The sequence below is a fragment of the Chelon labrosus genome (genome assembly GCF_963514085.1).
Source record: "Chelon labrosus genome assembly, chromosome: 2".
Lineage (NCBI taxonomy): Eukaryota > Metazoa > Chordata > Actinopteri > Mugiliformes > Mugilidae > Chelon > Chelon labrosus.
This window is the reverse complement of record NC_140338.1, coordinates 3,613,471-3,630,116: the sequence shown is the minus strand read 5'-3', so window position 1 is coordinate 3,630,116 and position 16,646 is coordinate 3,613,471. Positions and strand designations below refer to the sequence as shown.

The following is a 16,646-nucleotide window of genomic DNA, read 5'->3' as shown; positions in this document are numbered from 1 at the left end:
ACATTATCATATTTGGCCAACATAGTTACCTATGGGTGCTCAGGCATAGTGTAGTGAAGTTGCTCTGAAATCTCTCCATTGGAAACTGATTCTGCTCCAGCAAAGTTCTGCCGGGCCAATCAGATCATTTGGGTGGGGCTTAATGTGGTGATGGACAGAAGAGTAACAGTGACATAGTCATACATGTCATCTCTGATTTAATTTCCCTGTTCCCTTGTTTTCCGTTTGCAGATCAGTCCTAGCATGTCGACCTGATCTGAAATGGGCGATCCAACCAACATCAGCAACGTTCCGGACTACGACGTTCCTCTGGACGAGATCCCAGACACCACCCGGGGCCCGGCCTTCTTCGTGGCCACCATCATCATTGGTGTGGTCCTGGTGGGCATCATACTGGTCTGCGGCATCGGGAACTGCCTGTTCATCGCCAGCCTCGCCCGCTACAAGCAGCTCAGGAACCTGACCAACCTGCTGATCGCCAACCTAGCGGTGTCGGACGTCCTGGTGGCGGTGGTGTGCTCCCCCTTCCTGTTGGACTACTACGTGGTGAAGCAGCTGTCATGGGAACACGGCCTTGTGCTCTGCGCCGCCACCAACTACCTGCGGACCATGTCGCTCTACGTGTCCACCAACGCACTGCTGGCCATCGCCGTGGACAGGTGAGTTCACCTTCGTCAAACGCAGTGTCCATGTTCTGGTCCAGGTTTCCACCAAAGAAGTTCTGTCATGGACTAAGACAAGAAAACGTGAATTTTTAGGTCTGATCTTTACTAAATTTGGTTAATGAGTGACTCCCTGGACATCCTTGTCTTTGTAGCAGACAGTTGGTTTCCAGTGGAAGTCCCAGACTCTGGTTGACTAGGTAACCCTCTTGTATATTTCCCAATGAAACAAACAGAACATAAACCTATAGCTAGTGTGTGGGCGGAGCTAGTTCTTCTGCTATTTGATACACTGATGTAGACTGTCGGTTCTGAACTACTATTCTTCTTCATTCTTTCATTCTTTGGATTCCTTAAATCTTCTCTGAGTCTTCAAAGCTTCATGACCTGATCTTTGAATCACAAATAAAGCTGAACACTAAGGAAATATTTAGCCTGAAGTCTGGATGAAACCTCTCTTATCCTGAGCAGGACGCTTCACGTCAAACAGACGAGCTGATGATTTATGTCCTGCTGATATAAAAGCTGCTTCTGGCACTTTAGCCGTTAGCTGCTTCCGTTCCTCCCGTTTCATTTATCATGCAATGTCCACTACCATTTATAAAGCGTATGGGTAGAGAGGACAGATGTGTAATCTGTGTATGTATGAAGAAGCGTTACATCCAAACATCCAAATGTGTTTTTAAAACGTTTTGGGAGAGAGAGTGTTGAATTCTGGGTTGTTTCTAGCCTGTTTGAAGTTATTTCAGTGTGACCACTAAGAAACAAAACCAGATCCATTACCATGAGTTCCACAATGAATTAATTGTCCATCCGGTAAAAAAAGCTTCAGTGATGACAACTGTCCTTTCCTTAAATTAACGGACCTTCAGGACGACTGTTTCCTGTCATCAAAGCGATGACGTAAGTTTGGATCAACGTTGAGCTGCTGTTTTGTTGGTGTCTGCAGGTACATGGCGATCCTCCACCCTCTGAGGCCTCGTATGAAGCACCAGACGGCGTACTGTGTGATCCTGACCGTCTGGACCGTCCCCATCTTCATCTCCATCCCCTCGGCCTACATGGCCTCCGAGACGAGGTACCCTCATGTGGAAGGCCACGCCCACAAGACCTTCTGTGCTCAGATCTGGCCTGTGGACCAGCAGGTCTACTACCGCACCTACTTCCTCCTCATTTTTGCCCTGGAGTTCATCGTCCCTGTCACCGTCATGGCCGTCTGCTACACCCACATCTCTCGGGAGTTGTGGTTTAAAGACGTTCCGGGTTTCCAGACGGAGCAGATCCGGAAGCGACTGCAGAGGCGTCGCCGGACGGTGGTGGTGCTGATCCTGGTGCTGGTGGCCTATGTCCTGTGCTGGACGCCGTATTACAGCTTCGCCCTGCTGCGCGACTTTTACCCCACCCTCATCTCCAGGGACAGGAACTCCCTGGTGGCCTTTTACATCATTGAGTGCATCGCCATGAGCAACGGGGTCATCAACACGCTCTGCTTTGTGAGCGTCAGAAACAACAGCAAGCGCCTGAAGAAGGCGAGCAGGTTCCCGCTGAGGATGGTGACGTTTGTGGCCGCTAAGTCGGCGGAAGACGTCACTCGGATGTCCTCCCTGCGAGTGACGGAGGACGTGGATGTAGCTCGGCTGAGGTAGAGCTCAAACCTCCGAAGGTTCAAACAAGAGAAAGGTGGATAAATCAAAGAACCTCCAGCAGAGGTAATGTTGCCCCGTGGCGCTCATCAAACCATTCACTCCATCAGGTGAATATGTCGAACAAATCAGTCGACTCTGGATGGATTCATACATCTGACCTACAGTTTCTTCAGAATTAGTTTTTGCCTTTCCTCCAACTAAAAGTAAGATACATTTGGCTTTAGTACTCAATATTTGTTGGAAAAATAACCTGTCTTCCAAACAGCTCATTGATATCATTGATAGACCTTCAAAGGGTCCCGACAAACACCTGGAAAGGTTCGAGGTTTGAGGACAGCGGCTGGAGGACGAGAACCAAAAGCCAGCATCAAAGATAGAGCGAAGACGCCACGGTTTGAAGTTACACGTGGAATAACTCTGAGACTTTTTGCATGTGTGAGAGAAATTCAGAGGATACTTGTCAGATGTTGTGTTTGACAAGGAAACGTCTTATTTTTTGACTCTGTCGGCCGTTCATGGAGGCAAATCTGCATCATCGCAAAGGTTCAGAAAGTTTTATCTGAGTAAAATGTGACAGAACTACATTTACCGTAAACACTTTTAAAGTTTCGATATGAACACGAACTGTTGGATGGCTTTTTCATTTTGGATCATATTTAATATTTGTCCCTGTGATCGATCAAAGTTTTGGTCAATATTACTGTAATTTTTACAGCAACACCCTGCTCTGCATGTGCTCATGATTGGAATGTGTTTCTCTGTGTTTAAACCATGATTTAAAGTGTAGACTTGTCACCTGTCACTTGTTTGAAACACTACAGAGGTGATAAGTAAGTTGAGTTGTTAACATTAACATTTATATTATGCTTGTATTTATGCCTTTTTGTTTTACTGCTTTGAGTTCAGGTCATGTTGCAGGCCATGTTATCTCTGTAAGGGGGGGGGCTAAATCTGTTTTGTGAACTCGTTGACCATTTTCCACTATCAATGCTTGATGCTTTGTCTGTGCCGTGCGCCCAACTGCAGATGTACGATTAAACACAGAGAAAGGCCAGGCTCTTTTGATTTCTGATTTCTAACTTCTTAACACAAATTTCCACTACAAAGATAAATATATAAAGATAAACTGAAATGAATGAATTTCTCACTGTTATTCAAGCTACATTAAAGGACATCTGGATAATGACGTAGGAGAGAGTGTTGCATTCTGGGTTGTTTTGTAGCCTTAACGTTGCTAAGCTAGCAAGTGCTGTCAGTCAGAACAAAAAGGGTTCGCTATCCGAGTTTAACGTGCAGTTAGCAAGCCATGGAGTCATCAATTTTAACATCAATTTATAAAACTGAAACTCTTTACAACTAAAGTACAATATTGTACTGTCAAATCAAACAAATAACACACAACTGCAGTGATGAGAACACTAGCTAGGTAACTGTTAGCATCTCGAGGCCATCTATCTATAAATCAAGAAGCGTCTGTGTGTCTTTCTGTGGCACGCATATCTCGCGAACCGTTGGCCCGATTGATTTGAAACTGGGCAGGTGTCTCGCTATGGGCACGAAGATGTGCACTGCTAAGTTTGACGTTGTTTGGATAAGAAATGTAAAATATATCGGTAAAATAGGTTTTCTCCGCTCTAATATTTCCACTACTCCGGTTGCCATGGCATCAAAAACAGCCACTTTCAAAAATTCACCAAAAACGGAGAGGAAGAGGCGGAGCATGCGCACAAATCTTGAGCACTGTTTACAAATCGGCTTTAGAAGAAACCAAACTCAAGGAGAAATTATATTTTGCCCTGGTAACCCTAATAGGCTCAATATCTTCTCCAGCAGGAAAACTAGCATGTAGTCCGCCATCTATCTATAAATCAAGAAGCGTGTGTGTGTGTGTGTGTGTGTGTGTGTGTGTGTGTGTGTGTCTGTGGCACGCATATCTCGCGAACCGTTGGCCCGATTGATTTGAAACTGGGCGGGTGTCTCGCTACGGGCACGAAGATGTGCATTGCTAAGTTTGACGTTGTTTGGATAAGAAATGTAAAATAATAGGTTTTCTCCGCTCTAATATTTCCACTAATCCTCATACACAGCACCTGTAGGCTCCCACTATAGGAATACATACTTCCGACGGGCACTGCACTAGTAAGGCTAAAGCAAACTAATTCTAGGAAAAGTAAAGTCATAACAAAAAGACGGAGCTGTTGGGAATCTCAAGTTACGTTTTATAAAATATTATAAAACTACAACTCCACTCTAATTACGATGTATTAACATCCACCTCCATCTCTCCTTACAACATCAGTAAACACGTCACAACTCGTAAACAATGAACTTAAAGATAATTTCCAGTTACAAGGTCGTGAATACCACAAGATGGCGCCGTTCACATGAACTCTTCTCACGAACATGACCCCATTCAAAGTTAAGATTTAAACGCTCAAGTACTCCATTAGCATTAGCAGCTAACTGTTTTCTCTGTCTGTTAACATGAAGACAGTGATATTTGAGTTAGGCATCATTCGCCTGAAAGGAACGTCAACATTACATCCACATCAGCTGACCATGCTATGCTAGCTTATCTCAATAGGTCTGTTGCTGTTGCCCGATTCTTGTTGTCGTTTGTAGATGAGTTTAGTTCATTAATCTGTTTCCTCGTGTCAGATAACTGATGTCCTGCAGCGTTAATTACATATTAGGTTAGATTGATCAATGGCTCCAGTTTTAATCACTTTTTCAAGAAGCTGAAAAAACTGTTCATTGCTGCCATCGATGAGGTTACTAGACATTCTGTCTAAGAAGGTAGCATGGTGATTAGACTCGTCCTGAGGTACTTAGATACTGAACTAATTAAACTGATTAATGAATTAGCTGATTGACAGGAAATTAACAGGCAATTACTTTGAGAGGTGATCACTCAGCAAACAAAGTCACCACGCTGATAGCGAGCTAGACGTTTGTGGAAGTGGTGAATAGAGCCACAGTGTTGGTGTAAGGAGGAGGCTGGGTCGACGGATGGGTCAACAAAATGTTAGACTTTAATGTCCTAACGTGCAGGTAGACTTCTTAAAACAGAAAGACGACCAATATTAAATTATCTTAAAGAGTGTCAACAAGACATCACCATGAATCTCCAAACGAAAACGAAGAAAATGGATAAAATCATTATGAGAGATTTGTCAATAGTCAAACATGAAACGTGTTCTGCGTCTTATTGTGACTTTCATACATATCTGTGTGGTTAACTGTAAAGAACTGATTAATTTTGATGCATTGTAAGTGATATTTCCTATAGTCCTATGGTCACATGGTAAACGACCTCCAACATGATCAAGGCAGAAAATCTGCATCTATTGCACATCTCCTCACGACAATAACAATCTACATCGGTGCTAGTAGTCCAGAACCAACAGTCTACGTCATCGTTAGTAGCTCAGAACCAACAGTCTACGTCAGTGTTAGTAGCTCAGAACCAACAGTCTACGTCAGAGTTAGTAGTTTAGAACCAACAGTCTACGTCAGTGTTAGTAACTCAGAACCAACAGTCTACGTCAGAGTTAGTAGTTTAGAACCAACAGTGTACATCAATGTTAGTAGTTTAGAATCAACAGTTTACGTCAGAGTTAGTAGACTGTTGGTTCTACAACAGTCTACATTAGGGGTAGTACTTCAGAACCAACAGTCTACATTAGGGGTAGTACTTCAGAACCAATAGTCTACGTCAGTGTTAGTAGCTCAGAACCAACAGTCTACGTCAGTGTTAGTAGCTCAGAACCAACAGTCTACGTCAGTGTTAGTAGTTTAAAACCAACAGTCTACGTCAGTATTAGTAGCTCAGAACCAACAGTGTACATCAATGTTAGTAGTTTAGAACCAACAGTCTACGTCAGTATTAGTAGCTCAGAACCAACAGTGTACATCAATGTTAGTAGTTTAGAACCAACAGTCTACGTCAGTGTTAGTAGCTCAGAACCAACAGTCTACGTCAGTGTTAGTAGCTCAGAACCAACAGTCTACGTCAGTGTTAGTAGTTTAGAACCAACAGTCTACATCAGCATACTTCATCTAGGTCATAGTTTATCCTAAACAGGACTTGGGTTTGTTGATGACATTTCCTCCAAGTAGCTTCTATAGTTTGTCTTCAACCAGCCAGTAGCAGTCCAGTTGTCTTTGTCTCAGCTTGTCAGTTCCTATTGACGATACAAATGCTGAAAGAACTGAAAGGAGGTCTGTGAAGTATTTCTAGAAAAGCTTACTTCTCTTCTTGAAATTAGGTTCAGTGCCGACTGGATCATTCTGTTGACTTTAGTATTTCTAAAACTCAGTGAAATCACCACAGGACAGACTTGGTTTTCACTGACGTATTTAAACAACATAGAAAAACATTTACAGGAGCAGAGTACACAGCATCAGACGGAGCTGCAACTGGAATAAAATAAAAAACGGAAAAGACTAAAAATGACAACAAAAGGATTTTTCCTGCTGCAGTCCAATCACGACTAATCCTCATAGTCACGATGGATTCATATTCAGTTTTTTAGTGGTTTCATCCCAGAAAACCAAACTCACTTGTAAAAATCTGAAGGCACACAAGAGTCTGGCCGTTGACATGTTATTGCATGCTTGTGGTCGTCGTGGCGATGCCTGGTAGCCAGAAATGGATAAAAAAAATAAAAAAAGGTCTTGACGAGAGGACCAGGGGACACCAGTCGGCGCTTCCAGAACTTTGACTTGTTGAAAAGACTTTTAAAATATAGATTAGGACTTCCTGAAGTCTTTTCAAATGAAAAGCTTACCTGTAAAGGGCCGTGTGTCTCCTAATGTGAAAAGTGTTGAGTTTCATTCAAACTTTCTTAATAAGCGAAACACCTGATAATACTAGGCTTATTCTTTCATAACGACAAAATCATTCTACTTCTTCCTCTTCAGAAAGACTATCGCTTCCTTCTGCAGCCTCTTGATGTCCTCCTTGCCGCTGTCGTCCGAGTCCGGTGGGACGTAGTCCGAGTCGTCGCCCGCGTCTTCGCTGTCGTCGTTGATGAAACTGTCGGCGTCCTCGGAGTCTTCGTCTTCGCCATCGCCGTCTTCGTCCTTCGTGGCGGCGGTACGAGTGCTGCGAGCTGCAGAGACGTGAAGGAATAACATCGTAAACTGTCCGCTGGAACTGAAGAAGCCTTTTGGACGAGAAGTGGGACGTCCTCAGGAAACCAAACCAATGACCAGCTCAGACTACAGGAGTCTCTTTACAGATCATCTTCTCTCTAATCTCAAGGCAGCACACGCTACAGGATATTATTCAGATTATCCCGACAGATCAGGGAGCATTGAACCCACCACCTCATGTGATATCACAGGGAACTGGATGTAAACAAAACAACTCCAGTCCAGTAGGTGGCACTAATCCAGAAAGCTGGAGGTGAGATTTTAGTACCTGTCTGCAGTAGCATGCTAGCTAACGTAGGGCTAGCGGGCTAGAAGGTTTACTGTCGAATGGCAACACCGTCAGCTGCTCTGTGTCTCTGATGTTATCGTCCAGACTTTAAATCCTGAACATCAAACATGTCTGACATTAATCTGGTCTGTGACACTGATGCAGGACGCTGAAATAAAGTGGCGCTAAAAAGTTGTTGCTTCCTTCAGATTTTCTACATTTCTGCACAAAAATGTCTCAAAACATCAGATTTTCACTTGAAAACGTACAGAGGACCAGCGTTAATGATGATTCATGTACATTTATTTGACATTAAAAGACATTTTTACCTGGTTTCTTTGTGTGTTTGTATTCTTTCCTGTGGAGAGGGTTTTTCCTGCAGGTGAACAAAGTTTGTCAGATTCTTTTCAGCAACAAACAACAACGACAACAGACGTTTTCAAGACTTTCTGAAGGGACACGAACGAGCGCTGACCTGTAGCAGTCGGTGCCGTAGGGACACTCGGGTCGGTCTTCATCCTCCTCCTCTTCCTCCTCCTCCTCCTTGTAGTCAGCGTCACCGGGGTGACTACACTCCTGGAAATGAAGCGGGTTCTTCCTGTAAAAGCAAAACACGGAGACGGCGTTGAGTCTTCTGTCTGCGGGGACGTTTTATCTGCTCCATCTCAACCACAGTCTGAAGAGTATCGGTGACACAAACAGGAGACAGAGACACTTCAGCTCATCTTCAGAGGAAATGAGCTGCTTCAGAGTAAAAGCCTAGAATATGAACTCATGCGTGACCGTACCTGTAGCAGTCCTTCCCGAATGGACACGGCGTTCTGACTGCAGGTTTGGACGCAGGATCGTTTGCTGGTTTGTTTTTCGACGTCTCGTCCGGCTTCTTCATCTCGGACGCCGGCGTCGAGACGTTTGCTTTTCCCTCGCTAACCTCAGACCTCAGTTCACCGACTGTGACGTCCTCTGGGGACACGTCCTGGAAGTCACAGGATATCACAGCAACATTAATAAAGACTGAGGAAACAGTGTCCTCTACAGGAAGAGACAGGAACTACAGAGACAGTGTCCTCTACAGGAAGAGACAGGAACTACAGAAACAGTGTCCTCTACAGGAAGAGACAGGAACTACAGAGACACTTGATTGAACAAATCTACTCAACTGTTCCAGTCTGAGGTTTTTCTTCTTCTTCGTCACTGATTCTCCTCCTCTTCTTCCTCGGCCTCTTCTCCTCCTCCTCCTCCTCCTCTTCCTCACTGAGTCCCACCCCCTTAGGGGAGGTGCTAGTGGTGGGCGTGGCCTGAGTGACGGCTGATGGTGCTGCAGGTTTTTTCCTCCTCTTCACAGACGACTGAACTAAACAAAGACATTGTCCTCAGTGAGTTGATACAGTGTCCTCTACAGGTAGAAGAGACAGGAACTACAGAGACACTGTCCTCTACAGGTAGAGACAGGAACTACAGAGACAGTGTCCTCTACAGGTAGAATAGACAGAACTACAGAGACAGTGTCCTCTACAGGTAGAAGAGACAGAACTACAGAGACAGTGTCCTCTACAGGTAGATGAGATAGGAACTACAGAGACACTGTCCTCTACAGGTAGAGACAGGAACTACAGAGACACTGTCCTCTACAGGTAGAAGAGACAGAAACTACAGAGACAGTGTCCTCTACAGGTAGATGAGACAGGAACTACAGAGACACTGTCCTCTACAGGTAGAGACAGGAACTACAGAGACACTGTCCTCTATAGGTAGAAGAGACAGAACTACAGAGACAGTGTCCTCTACAGGTAGAAGAGACAGAACTACAGAGACAGTGTCCTCTACAGGTAGAAGAGACAGGAACTACAGAGACACTGTCCTCTACAGGTAGAGACAGGAACTACAGAGACACTGTCCTCTACAGGTAGAAGAGACAGAACTACAGAGACAGTGTCCTCTACAGGTAGAAGAGACAGAAACTACAGAGACAGTGTCCTCTACAGGTAGATGAGACAGGAACTACAGAGACACTGTCCTCTACAGGTAGAGACAGGAACTACAGAGACACTGTCCTCTATAGGTAGAAGAGACAGAACTACAGAGACAGTGTCCTCTACAGGTAGAAGAGACAGAACTACAGAGACAGTGTCCTCTACAGGTAGAAGAGACAGGAACTACAGAGACACTGTCCTCTACAGGTAGAGACAGGAACTACAGAGACACTGTCCTCTACAGGTAGAAGAGACAGAACTACAGAGACAGTGTCCTCTACAGGTAGAAGAGACAGAAACTACAGAGACAGTGTCCTCTACAGGTAGATGAGACAGAACTACAGAGACAGTGTCCTCTACAGGTAGATGAGACAGGAACTACAGAGACAGTGTTCTCTACAGAGACAGGAACTATACGGAGACACTGTCCTCTACAGAGACAGGAACTACAGAGACACTGTCCTCTACAGAGACAGGAACTACAGAGACACTGTCCTCTACAGAGACAGGAACTACAGAGACACTGTCCTCTAAAGGTAGAGACAGGAACTACAGAGACACTGTCCTCTAAAGGTAGAGACAGGAACTACAGAGACACTGTCCTCAGGGTGTTGTGCTACCTTTAAAGGTGGAGGACGGAGTCTTTGGCGCTGCTACATTCGCCAACATCCAGGCAGGTAAAACTCTTCTTGGTCTAGATGGAGCAACGTTACTCTGATCTTCCTGAAAGAGACAAAAGAAAACAAACTGCACTGTGATTAGATGTTGGTTTGATCCTTTAACACAGAAAAGAAAACTATTCTAATTAGATACAGAAAGACTTTATGAAATATTCTGATGTCCAGCTCATAGTCCAGAACAGCGTGCGTCTGCAAACCTGTTTCAAACGGTCGTCTTCTTCCTCGTTTGACGGAGGCGCTAAAGTCTTCTTCTGATCCCGTCCAACTGCAGGAGACGAGTCAACGTCTGGCTCTGGAGAAACAGGAAGTCCCGCCTCCTCTTCAACCATCGGGCTGTCTCTACGGGAAGCAACATGTCATGTTGTTTTTATCTCTTGTGAGAAACTGTAAAACTTCACGCTGGCGACGTGACGACAGCATGAAATTTAAATGAGCTTCGTCTCGATGCGGCAAGAGTCGAGTGTCCTCCCCCGTCTGTTTGATCCGAACTTCAAACAGCGAGGACGTGTCAGGACAATGAGGAGGTAGAAGAGGAGTGCGTCAACATGAGTCAGCAGGTAACACTTAGACCCATCGAAGATAAAACACAGAGCCTCTCATTAAACAGTGGAGACGCTGATTGAATTAATGACATGGAGAGGAGGACGTGTCGGACATCATGAGTACCTGGGAGTGCGCTCCTCTCCGCCCACGGCCTCCACCTTGTAGATTAACTGACCGGGCAGCAGCGAGAAGAGATCTCCATGATGGAGGCGGTGCCAGACGTCTCTCTGCAGAGGTCGGGGGTCGTCCGTCAGAGACGACTGAACGAAACATGGGTTCGTGTGGGTCTAAAGACGAAAAGAAGAGGTAAACTGTGGCTTTGTGAAGAACAAGACGAGAAGAAACAGCTGGTCAAAGAACCCAACAACGACAACATCGTCCACCCGATTAACCTGGTGATACTAATGTCTCTAAAAGATCAGGCTTTAAACCTATAAAAACTTTTAAAAACAACTGTCCCAAGTGTATTTTAGTCAGTGAAAGTGTCTGAATTTGAAACTAGAGGAGCTTCTCCTTCCATCGACACCAAGCGTCACATAGCTGGAGCTAACGAGCTAGCCTCAGCTAACGGAGGAAACACGCAACCAAACTTTGAATCAGTCAGCTGGACTCAAGTTTGGTCTTATGTCTCAACACATTTCATACGTGGTAATTTCCCTCCATCTAGTGGGCTAATGGAGTCACATGTGTGAACAGCAGACATATGATGTAAATATCAGTATTTTTATGGATTCTATAATGTGCACAATGGTAGAATGTGATGATGTCCAGGCTAAATAAAATGTCCAAAGGTTGAATTGTGTGTACTTTGTCTCCTGAAGAGGGAACCAGCAGTATTTTGTAGACAGATTCCCTTTGGGTTTATCCAAATGTCCAAAAGTCGTGTCGGCCACTAAAACCTCTGTAGTTCTAGTTCTAGTTCTAGTCGAGGGATCTGCAGTGGTAAGGTGTGGACGTACAATTAAAGGACAAAGACTATCTGGAGAGACGTACCGGTTTGAGACTGAGCTGTCCGTTCAGGTTCTGCAGCAGCCCGTGATGTCTGGACACTCTCTTATCACTGACCTGAGACCAGCAACAACACAGAACCACACTCCCAGTCAAACTCCACCAGACTCCACTCAAAATTCTGCTGATTTTAGATTCGGCGTTAAATGCACTGCCGGCCAGACTCCATTCAAAAACTGTCACGCTTTTACACTCACTCAGTTCTTTCAGCACACGAATCATTAAGTCTAATTAATAATTAGCTTTTAATTGCCATGAAACAGGAGGACTCACTCCCAGGATGGGACCCCGGCCCAGCACCGTGTCCCCCTGCGGAAGGTGGACTGGATCCCCGCCGCCGTCCACCGGGACCAGGTCGAACCCGGACATGAGTACAGCAGACGGGACTGAATGCGGCTGCACCCTGGCCGACTGGAAGCACACAACACCGAGTTATAACCTTTGATTTATTACCGCAATTAAAAAGTTTCAAGGTAGAAATGTGCTTCGACAACACCTGTTTCCTCCAGCCCTGACTTAAACAGTTACCCCGCTCGACCGAAGCCTCCACCGGCCACCGAGTCTGACACCTTCCCCTCTGCCTACCTGAGGTGGAGGAACACCTGAAACTCAGAGCAGGAGCTTCCAGAACTTCTGCACAGCTGCGTCGTTCAAAACTTCCGGGATTCGTGCAGAGCATGCGCAGTAGGGTTTCCATAAATTAACACACCCCCATTTCTTTAGATGCGAAAAAGTCTTACTTACAAAATAACCTATATGCATTAATGAATAAGCAGACATAAGCGCTGTAAACATGTAACCCACTATTTATTTATTGTATTTTATTCTATTTATTAATTTGTTGATAAGACTCATTCTTTGATTACGATGACAATTCATTTAGGGAAAAGCTGATATTGTGTAGAGAGACATAAAAAAACACATTCAAATGTTTAGGAACCAAATATTTGGACATAATGTACTCACTTATTTTTTAATTTTTTAATTTGTCGCACAAAAAGACATAGCATTTCTTAAAATATTACGCCGAATTAAAGAAGCAATTTATATAACTCTGAAAAAAATATAGTTTTTTGTATTTTACAGTATAACAGCTTTCTTGACCTGGATTTTGTATTAAATTGGCGGATTATTGAACGCAATCTGGCAGGATATCGATAAAAAACGTAAATTCATAATACACGCACAGCACAGAAAATATTTAATCACTTCATCATCGACCAAATCCCAATTTAAATGTTTTTATTCGTTTTAAAATTAAAAATACATAACTTTAATTACATTTCTTTGAACGCGACAAATTCACGGGAGTGCGAGCCTCGTACGCATGCGCACGTCGTTTGAAAAAACACACGCCGTCTTCTCGTTTGTATGTAAACAGCCGAGGGGACATTTAAACCGACAGCTGTCAAGGAGCCCGACGGAGGTAAGAACCGTGAATCAAACCACGCACTGCTGGCTTCTTCTCAAACACAGCGTCACGCGTTCACTGTTAACGGAGGGGGGGGGAAAAAGGCGTCAGGGCTCGAAATAGTTTGACGCCGGAGAGTTTTTCGGTCGCTGTTAGCTAGTTTGTTAGCTAGCCAGCTAGCTAGCTAGCCGCTATTAGCCGGGGCGGAGACGAGACTTGTGTAGCTAAACGTGATTTGAAGCTACAGCAGAAAAAGAAAATCACTTTTGTGCTTTTTGTTTTGTTATCCTATTGTGGGATACATTAAATTATTATCTTATCTAATCTTATTTACGGTTTGAGGCAGAAATAAACGCTTTAAACCCATCCAGTAAAACAATCAGTACAGACTTTAACTGGCTGCTGGGATTTAAACTGAAACGGAAGTGTTCTCTGTGTCATTTATAGACAGGAGGGTTTTGGTTTTAGTTTTACATCAACATGTGTGGGAGGTATGTGCTCATGAACCAAAAAGAGAAAGGAAATAACCGCAGTCACATGTGATTTGTTTTGACTCTGACGCCTATTTGACTGCTCTGGTTTAAACTTTTAACATAACCTCTAATAAAACATGTCTGAAGCCGTCCACAGTCTCTCATGTGATCTCTGCTCTCAGCCCGTCGGACCCGGAGCTACTATGCAGCATGAAGCCGCGAGGATCCCGTCCGTGTTTCTCCTCTGTGAAGGCAGACGCGCCCCGACGCCGGCCGACGGCGACGCGCCCCAGAACTTCGCGGAGACGCTGCCGACGGAAATGAGCGTGAGGATCTTCGGCGAGCTCGACGCCGAGAGCCTGTGCAGCGCCGCGGGGACCTGCAAGCTGTGGCACCGGATCATCGAGCAGAGCGACCAGCTGTGGAGGAGGCAGTGTCTGCTGGTCAGAGCCTTCTGCCAGAGGGAGGTGGACAGCGACAGGAGGAACGGCCTCTCCTGGAAGGTGAGAGGGACACAGGAGCACTGATGGAGGAGGTGTGGAGGTGATCTGGAATAAACCCATTCTCTCTGAGCATGTCTGCTCCTCGTGGGGTAAACATAAGGCGAGGAGTTTCCAGGAGGGACAGAAACATGGAGGTAGAAAAACAAGATGAACCAAGATGGAAGACACTGGAGACATCTTGGTTGTCTCCTTCTACTCTAGACATTTAGGGGCGGGCACCAACATAGAGGAGACAACACTTCTACTTCTTCATCACCTCCACCTTTTCTCTTCTTCTTGTCTCATCTTGTCTCCTTACTCCCTGTCATCCTTTTCTTCTCTTGCTTCACTCCTTAGCTCCTCCTCCCTCCTCTTCACCTCCTTCTTTATCATTCTTCCCATCATCTTAAAGGTGCAGTAGGCAACTTTTATAAAACTAACTTTCTGTCATATTTGCTGAAACTGACCCTATGTTCAAGTATAATTGAATAAAGTAGGTCATTTTAAAAAAATTCGGCTCCTCTGGCCCCTCCTCGAGCCTGTAGCGCGATTTGCAAGACATCCAACGCTCCACATTCAGATGCACCAATCACGTCCAGGGGTGTATCTAACAGAGTGTCAATCACTGCTCATGGACACGCATTTCATAGCGCCCTCCCCTCCCTCCACCACCTCGCACCACTTGTCCGTGGGCGTGTAGAAGGAGCCGGGACGTAATCCTCGTCTGAGGCCTGTGCCTCAGCTTCACTCTCAAACGTCTAACCACATCAACAGGTAGCGGTCATATATCTACCACATAGCAAATTGATAAATCTAAACTGTGGAATAAAACGCCACAATGAATGCTTCTAACTGTTACTGATAGCAAACATCACCGATGTAGGCTACTTTCAGAAACATCCTAACCTTGGTTTTGTCCTAAAGTTGACTATTGCTAAATATTTTGACCTAAAATTATTTAGCAATAACGAAGGGTATTATAAAAACTATTTTGTTGTTGTTACGTCGGTGTGTTCCATGCTAGTTTGTTTACTCGCTCTCTCTCGGTTCTCTGCTCGTGCACAGTATTCCAGGGCCGATATGCACGCGCTCTATTAGCGGAAAGTGGGGAGGGACTGAGAAGTTGTCCATGTTCAAATTTTTTGGCTAAGTCCTGGATCTTCGCAATCCTGCCTACTGCACCTTTATTTCTCCTTTTTTCTTCTCCTACTTCTTCCTTTTCCTTTCCTCCTCCTCCTCCTCTTTCTCCTCCTTCTTCTTGTCCTCACTCGTCCTTTTCCTTCTTCTTCTCTTAATGCTCCTCCTCGTTATATTTCCAGCAGAGTTGATGCTCATTAGTTGCAGAGATGCATGATGAAACATGTCCATGAATCCTCAGTGAAGTGACTCAGAGTTTCGTATTTCTGAGAGAGAGGAGTTGATTCAGATTCAGTCCTGAGAGCAGTTAAACGACCCGAAGCCACTAGTTCACGTTTAAAGTTTTGACCTGTTTCCAACAAACCCAAACTTTAAAGCTCAGAACCTTTTAACTCCAAAGAGACAGCCTGTCGTGTTTCTGGATTTGAAGCGGTTGTTTTTGTCGCCATCTGTCGCCATAGAAACAGCTGTTTAAAGAGTCAGAGAGCAATGTGCGTTAATTTTTTTTTTTTCCCTAAACGCCCTGCAGGTGACCTTAGTGAGGAACTACACCCGCTGCCGTGTGAAGACAGACTGGCTGAGAGGACGATACAGTCAGGTGAACTCCGCTGACGAGCTGATTGGCCGGACCATGACTCCGCTGGACGTCGAGACGTGGGGAGACATCCTACAGGCCGAGCTGGATAGATGAAAGCGTTCATTAACTTTTAACTCTTAATATATATATACATATATATACATATATATATTTTATACACAGTGTTTTGTGTGAATAGACACAAACTTTTGTACATATTTTTTTAATTATTTTTTTTTTTTTAAAGGAAAAGGGATCATGTAGAAAGAAAAAGTGTTGATGTAAATACGGCTAAGATGCAATAAATCTGTGAGGATCGTCTCGACGTTTGTGTTGAATCCTTCAAATACGGTCTGGATGTTTTCACAAATGAATTAAATGTTTTCTCCAGATAAATTAAACCACAACCTGTTAGTCTGTGTAATTAATACCAGACTATACTTATTATTATTATTATTATTATTATTATGGCAGCATTTAGGCTCCTTTGATTAATAAGAACACTGAAGACACTAAAATGACCATAAGTTCTGAATTAATAATTGTTTAAAGTTGGAACTTATTATTGGCAAATGCAAAGTTTCAAAGTACAATAATTAAAAAAAAAGATCTAATAAAAATTGATAAAT

At 44.3% G+C, this 16,646-nt stretch overlaps 4 protein-coding genes across 8 annotated transcripts in view; 3 read left to right on the top strand and 1 right to left on the bottom strand.

Annotated features, from left to right (window-relative positions):
- The window catches only part of LOC311501147 (E3 ubiquitin-protein ligase TRIM21-like), a 233,948-nt gene that overhangs the window by 200,397 nt on the left and 16,905 nt on the right, over nucleotides 1-16,646 (top strand). The window lies entirely within an intron of this gene.
- On the top strand, nucleotides 42-2,308 carry prokr1a (prokineticin receptor 1a; the record flags this gene model as incomplete). Its single annotated transcript, XM_084562948.1, has 2 exons — nucleotides 42-659; nucleotides 1,612-2,308. The coding sequence occupies exons 1-2, from the start codon at nucleotides 262-264 to the stop codon at nucleotides 2,306-2,308; spliced, it is 1,095 nt and encodes a 364-aa protein (XP_084419074.1). The 5' UTR covers nucleotides 42-261.
- Nucleotides 5,030-12,657, bottom strand: aplf (aprataxin and PNKP like factor). Of its 3 annotated transcripts, none has more exons than XM_084562840.1 (11): nucleotides 12,434-12,657; nucleotides 12,211-12,348; nucleotides 11,923-11,994; nucleotides 11,053-11,216; nucleotides 10,584-10,725; nucleotides 10,327-10,429; nucleotides 8,894-9,087; nucleotides 8,522-8,709; nucleotides 8,209-8,331; nucleotides 8,063-8,109; nucleotides 5,030-7,422 (listed from the first exon to the last, which is right to left on the bottom strand). In XM_084562840.1, the coding sequence occupies exons 1-11, from the start codon at nucleotides 12,632-12,634 to the stop codon at nucleotides 7,214-7,216; spliced, it is 1,581 nt and encodes a 526-aa protein (XP_084418966.1). In that variant the 5' UTR covers nucleotides 12,635-12,657; the 3' UTR covers nucleotides 5,030-7,213. The 3 variants fall into 3 exon arrangements, with proteins under 3 accessions (XP_084418966.1, XP_084418967.1, XP_084418968.1); XM_084562841.1 differs by having other exon boundaries at nucleotides 12,523-12,594; XM_084562842.1 differs by having other exon boundaries at nucleotides 12,466-12,540.
- Nucleotides 13,298-16,342, top strand: fbxo48 (F-box protein 48). 3 transcript variants are annotated; one of them, XM_084563076.1, is made up of 3 exons: nucleotides 13,298-13,363; nucleotides 14,004-14,324; nucleotides 15,970-16,342. In XM_084563076.1, exons 2-3 carry the CDS (start codon nucleotides 14,025-14,027, stop codon nucleotides 16,129-16,131), a joined length of 462 nt encoding a protein of 153 aa, XP_084419202.1. In that variant the 5' UTR covers nucleotides 13,298-13,363; nucleotides 14,004-14,024; the 3' UTR covers nucleotides 16,132-16,342. The 3 variants fall into 3 exon arrangements, with proteins under 3 accessions (XP_084419202.1, XP_084419203.1, XP_084419204.1); XM_084563077.1 differs by having other exon boundaries at nucleotides 13,313-13,363; nucleotides 13,969-14,324; XM_084563078.1 differs by having other exon boundaries at nucleotides 13,317-13,363; nucleotides 13,979-14,324.

What these genes read in the sequence shown, in the direction of transcription:
- aplf (XM_084562840.1), bottom strand. Translation starts at nt 12,634, where the DNA reads ATGGAAACCCTACTGCGCATGCTCTGCACGAATCCCGGAAGTTTTGAA. An exon ending in GGAGAGGAGCGCACTCCCAG is followed by an intron (nt 10,726 to 11,052) that starts GTACTCATGATG and finishes TGCTTCCCGTAG; the next exon opens with AGACAGCCCGATGGTTGAAG. An exon ending in TCCGTCCTCCACCTTTAAAG is followed by an intron (nt 9,088 to 10,326) that starts GTAGCACAACAC and finishes GTCTTTGTTTAG; the next exon opens with TTCAGTCGTCTGTGAAGAGG.
- fbxo48 (XM_084563076.1), top strand. Translation starts at nt 14,025, where the DNA reads ATGCAGCATGAAGCCGCGAGGATCCCGTCCGTGTTTCTCCTCTGTGAA. An exon ending in GGAACGGCCTCTCCTGGAAG is followed by an intron (nt 14,325 to 15,969) that starts GTGAGAGGGACA and finishes AACGCCCTGCAG; the next exon opens with GTGACCTTAGTGAGGAACTA.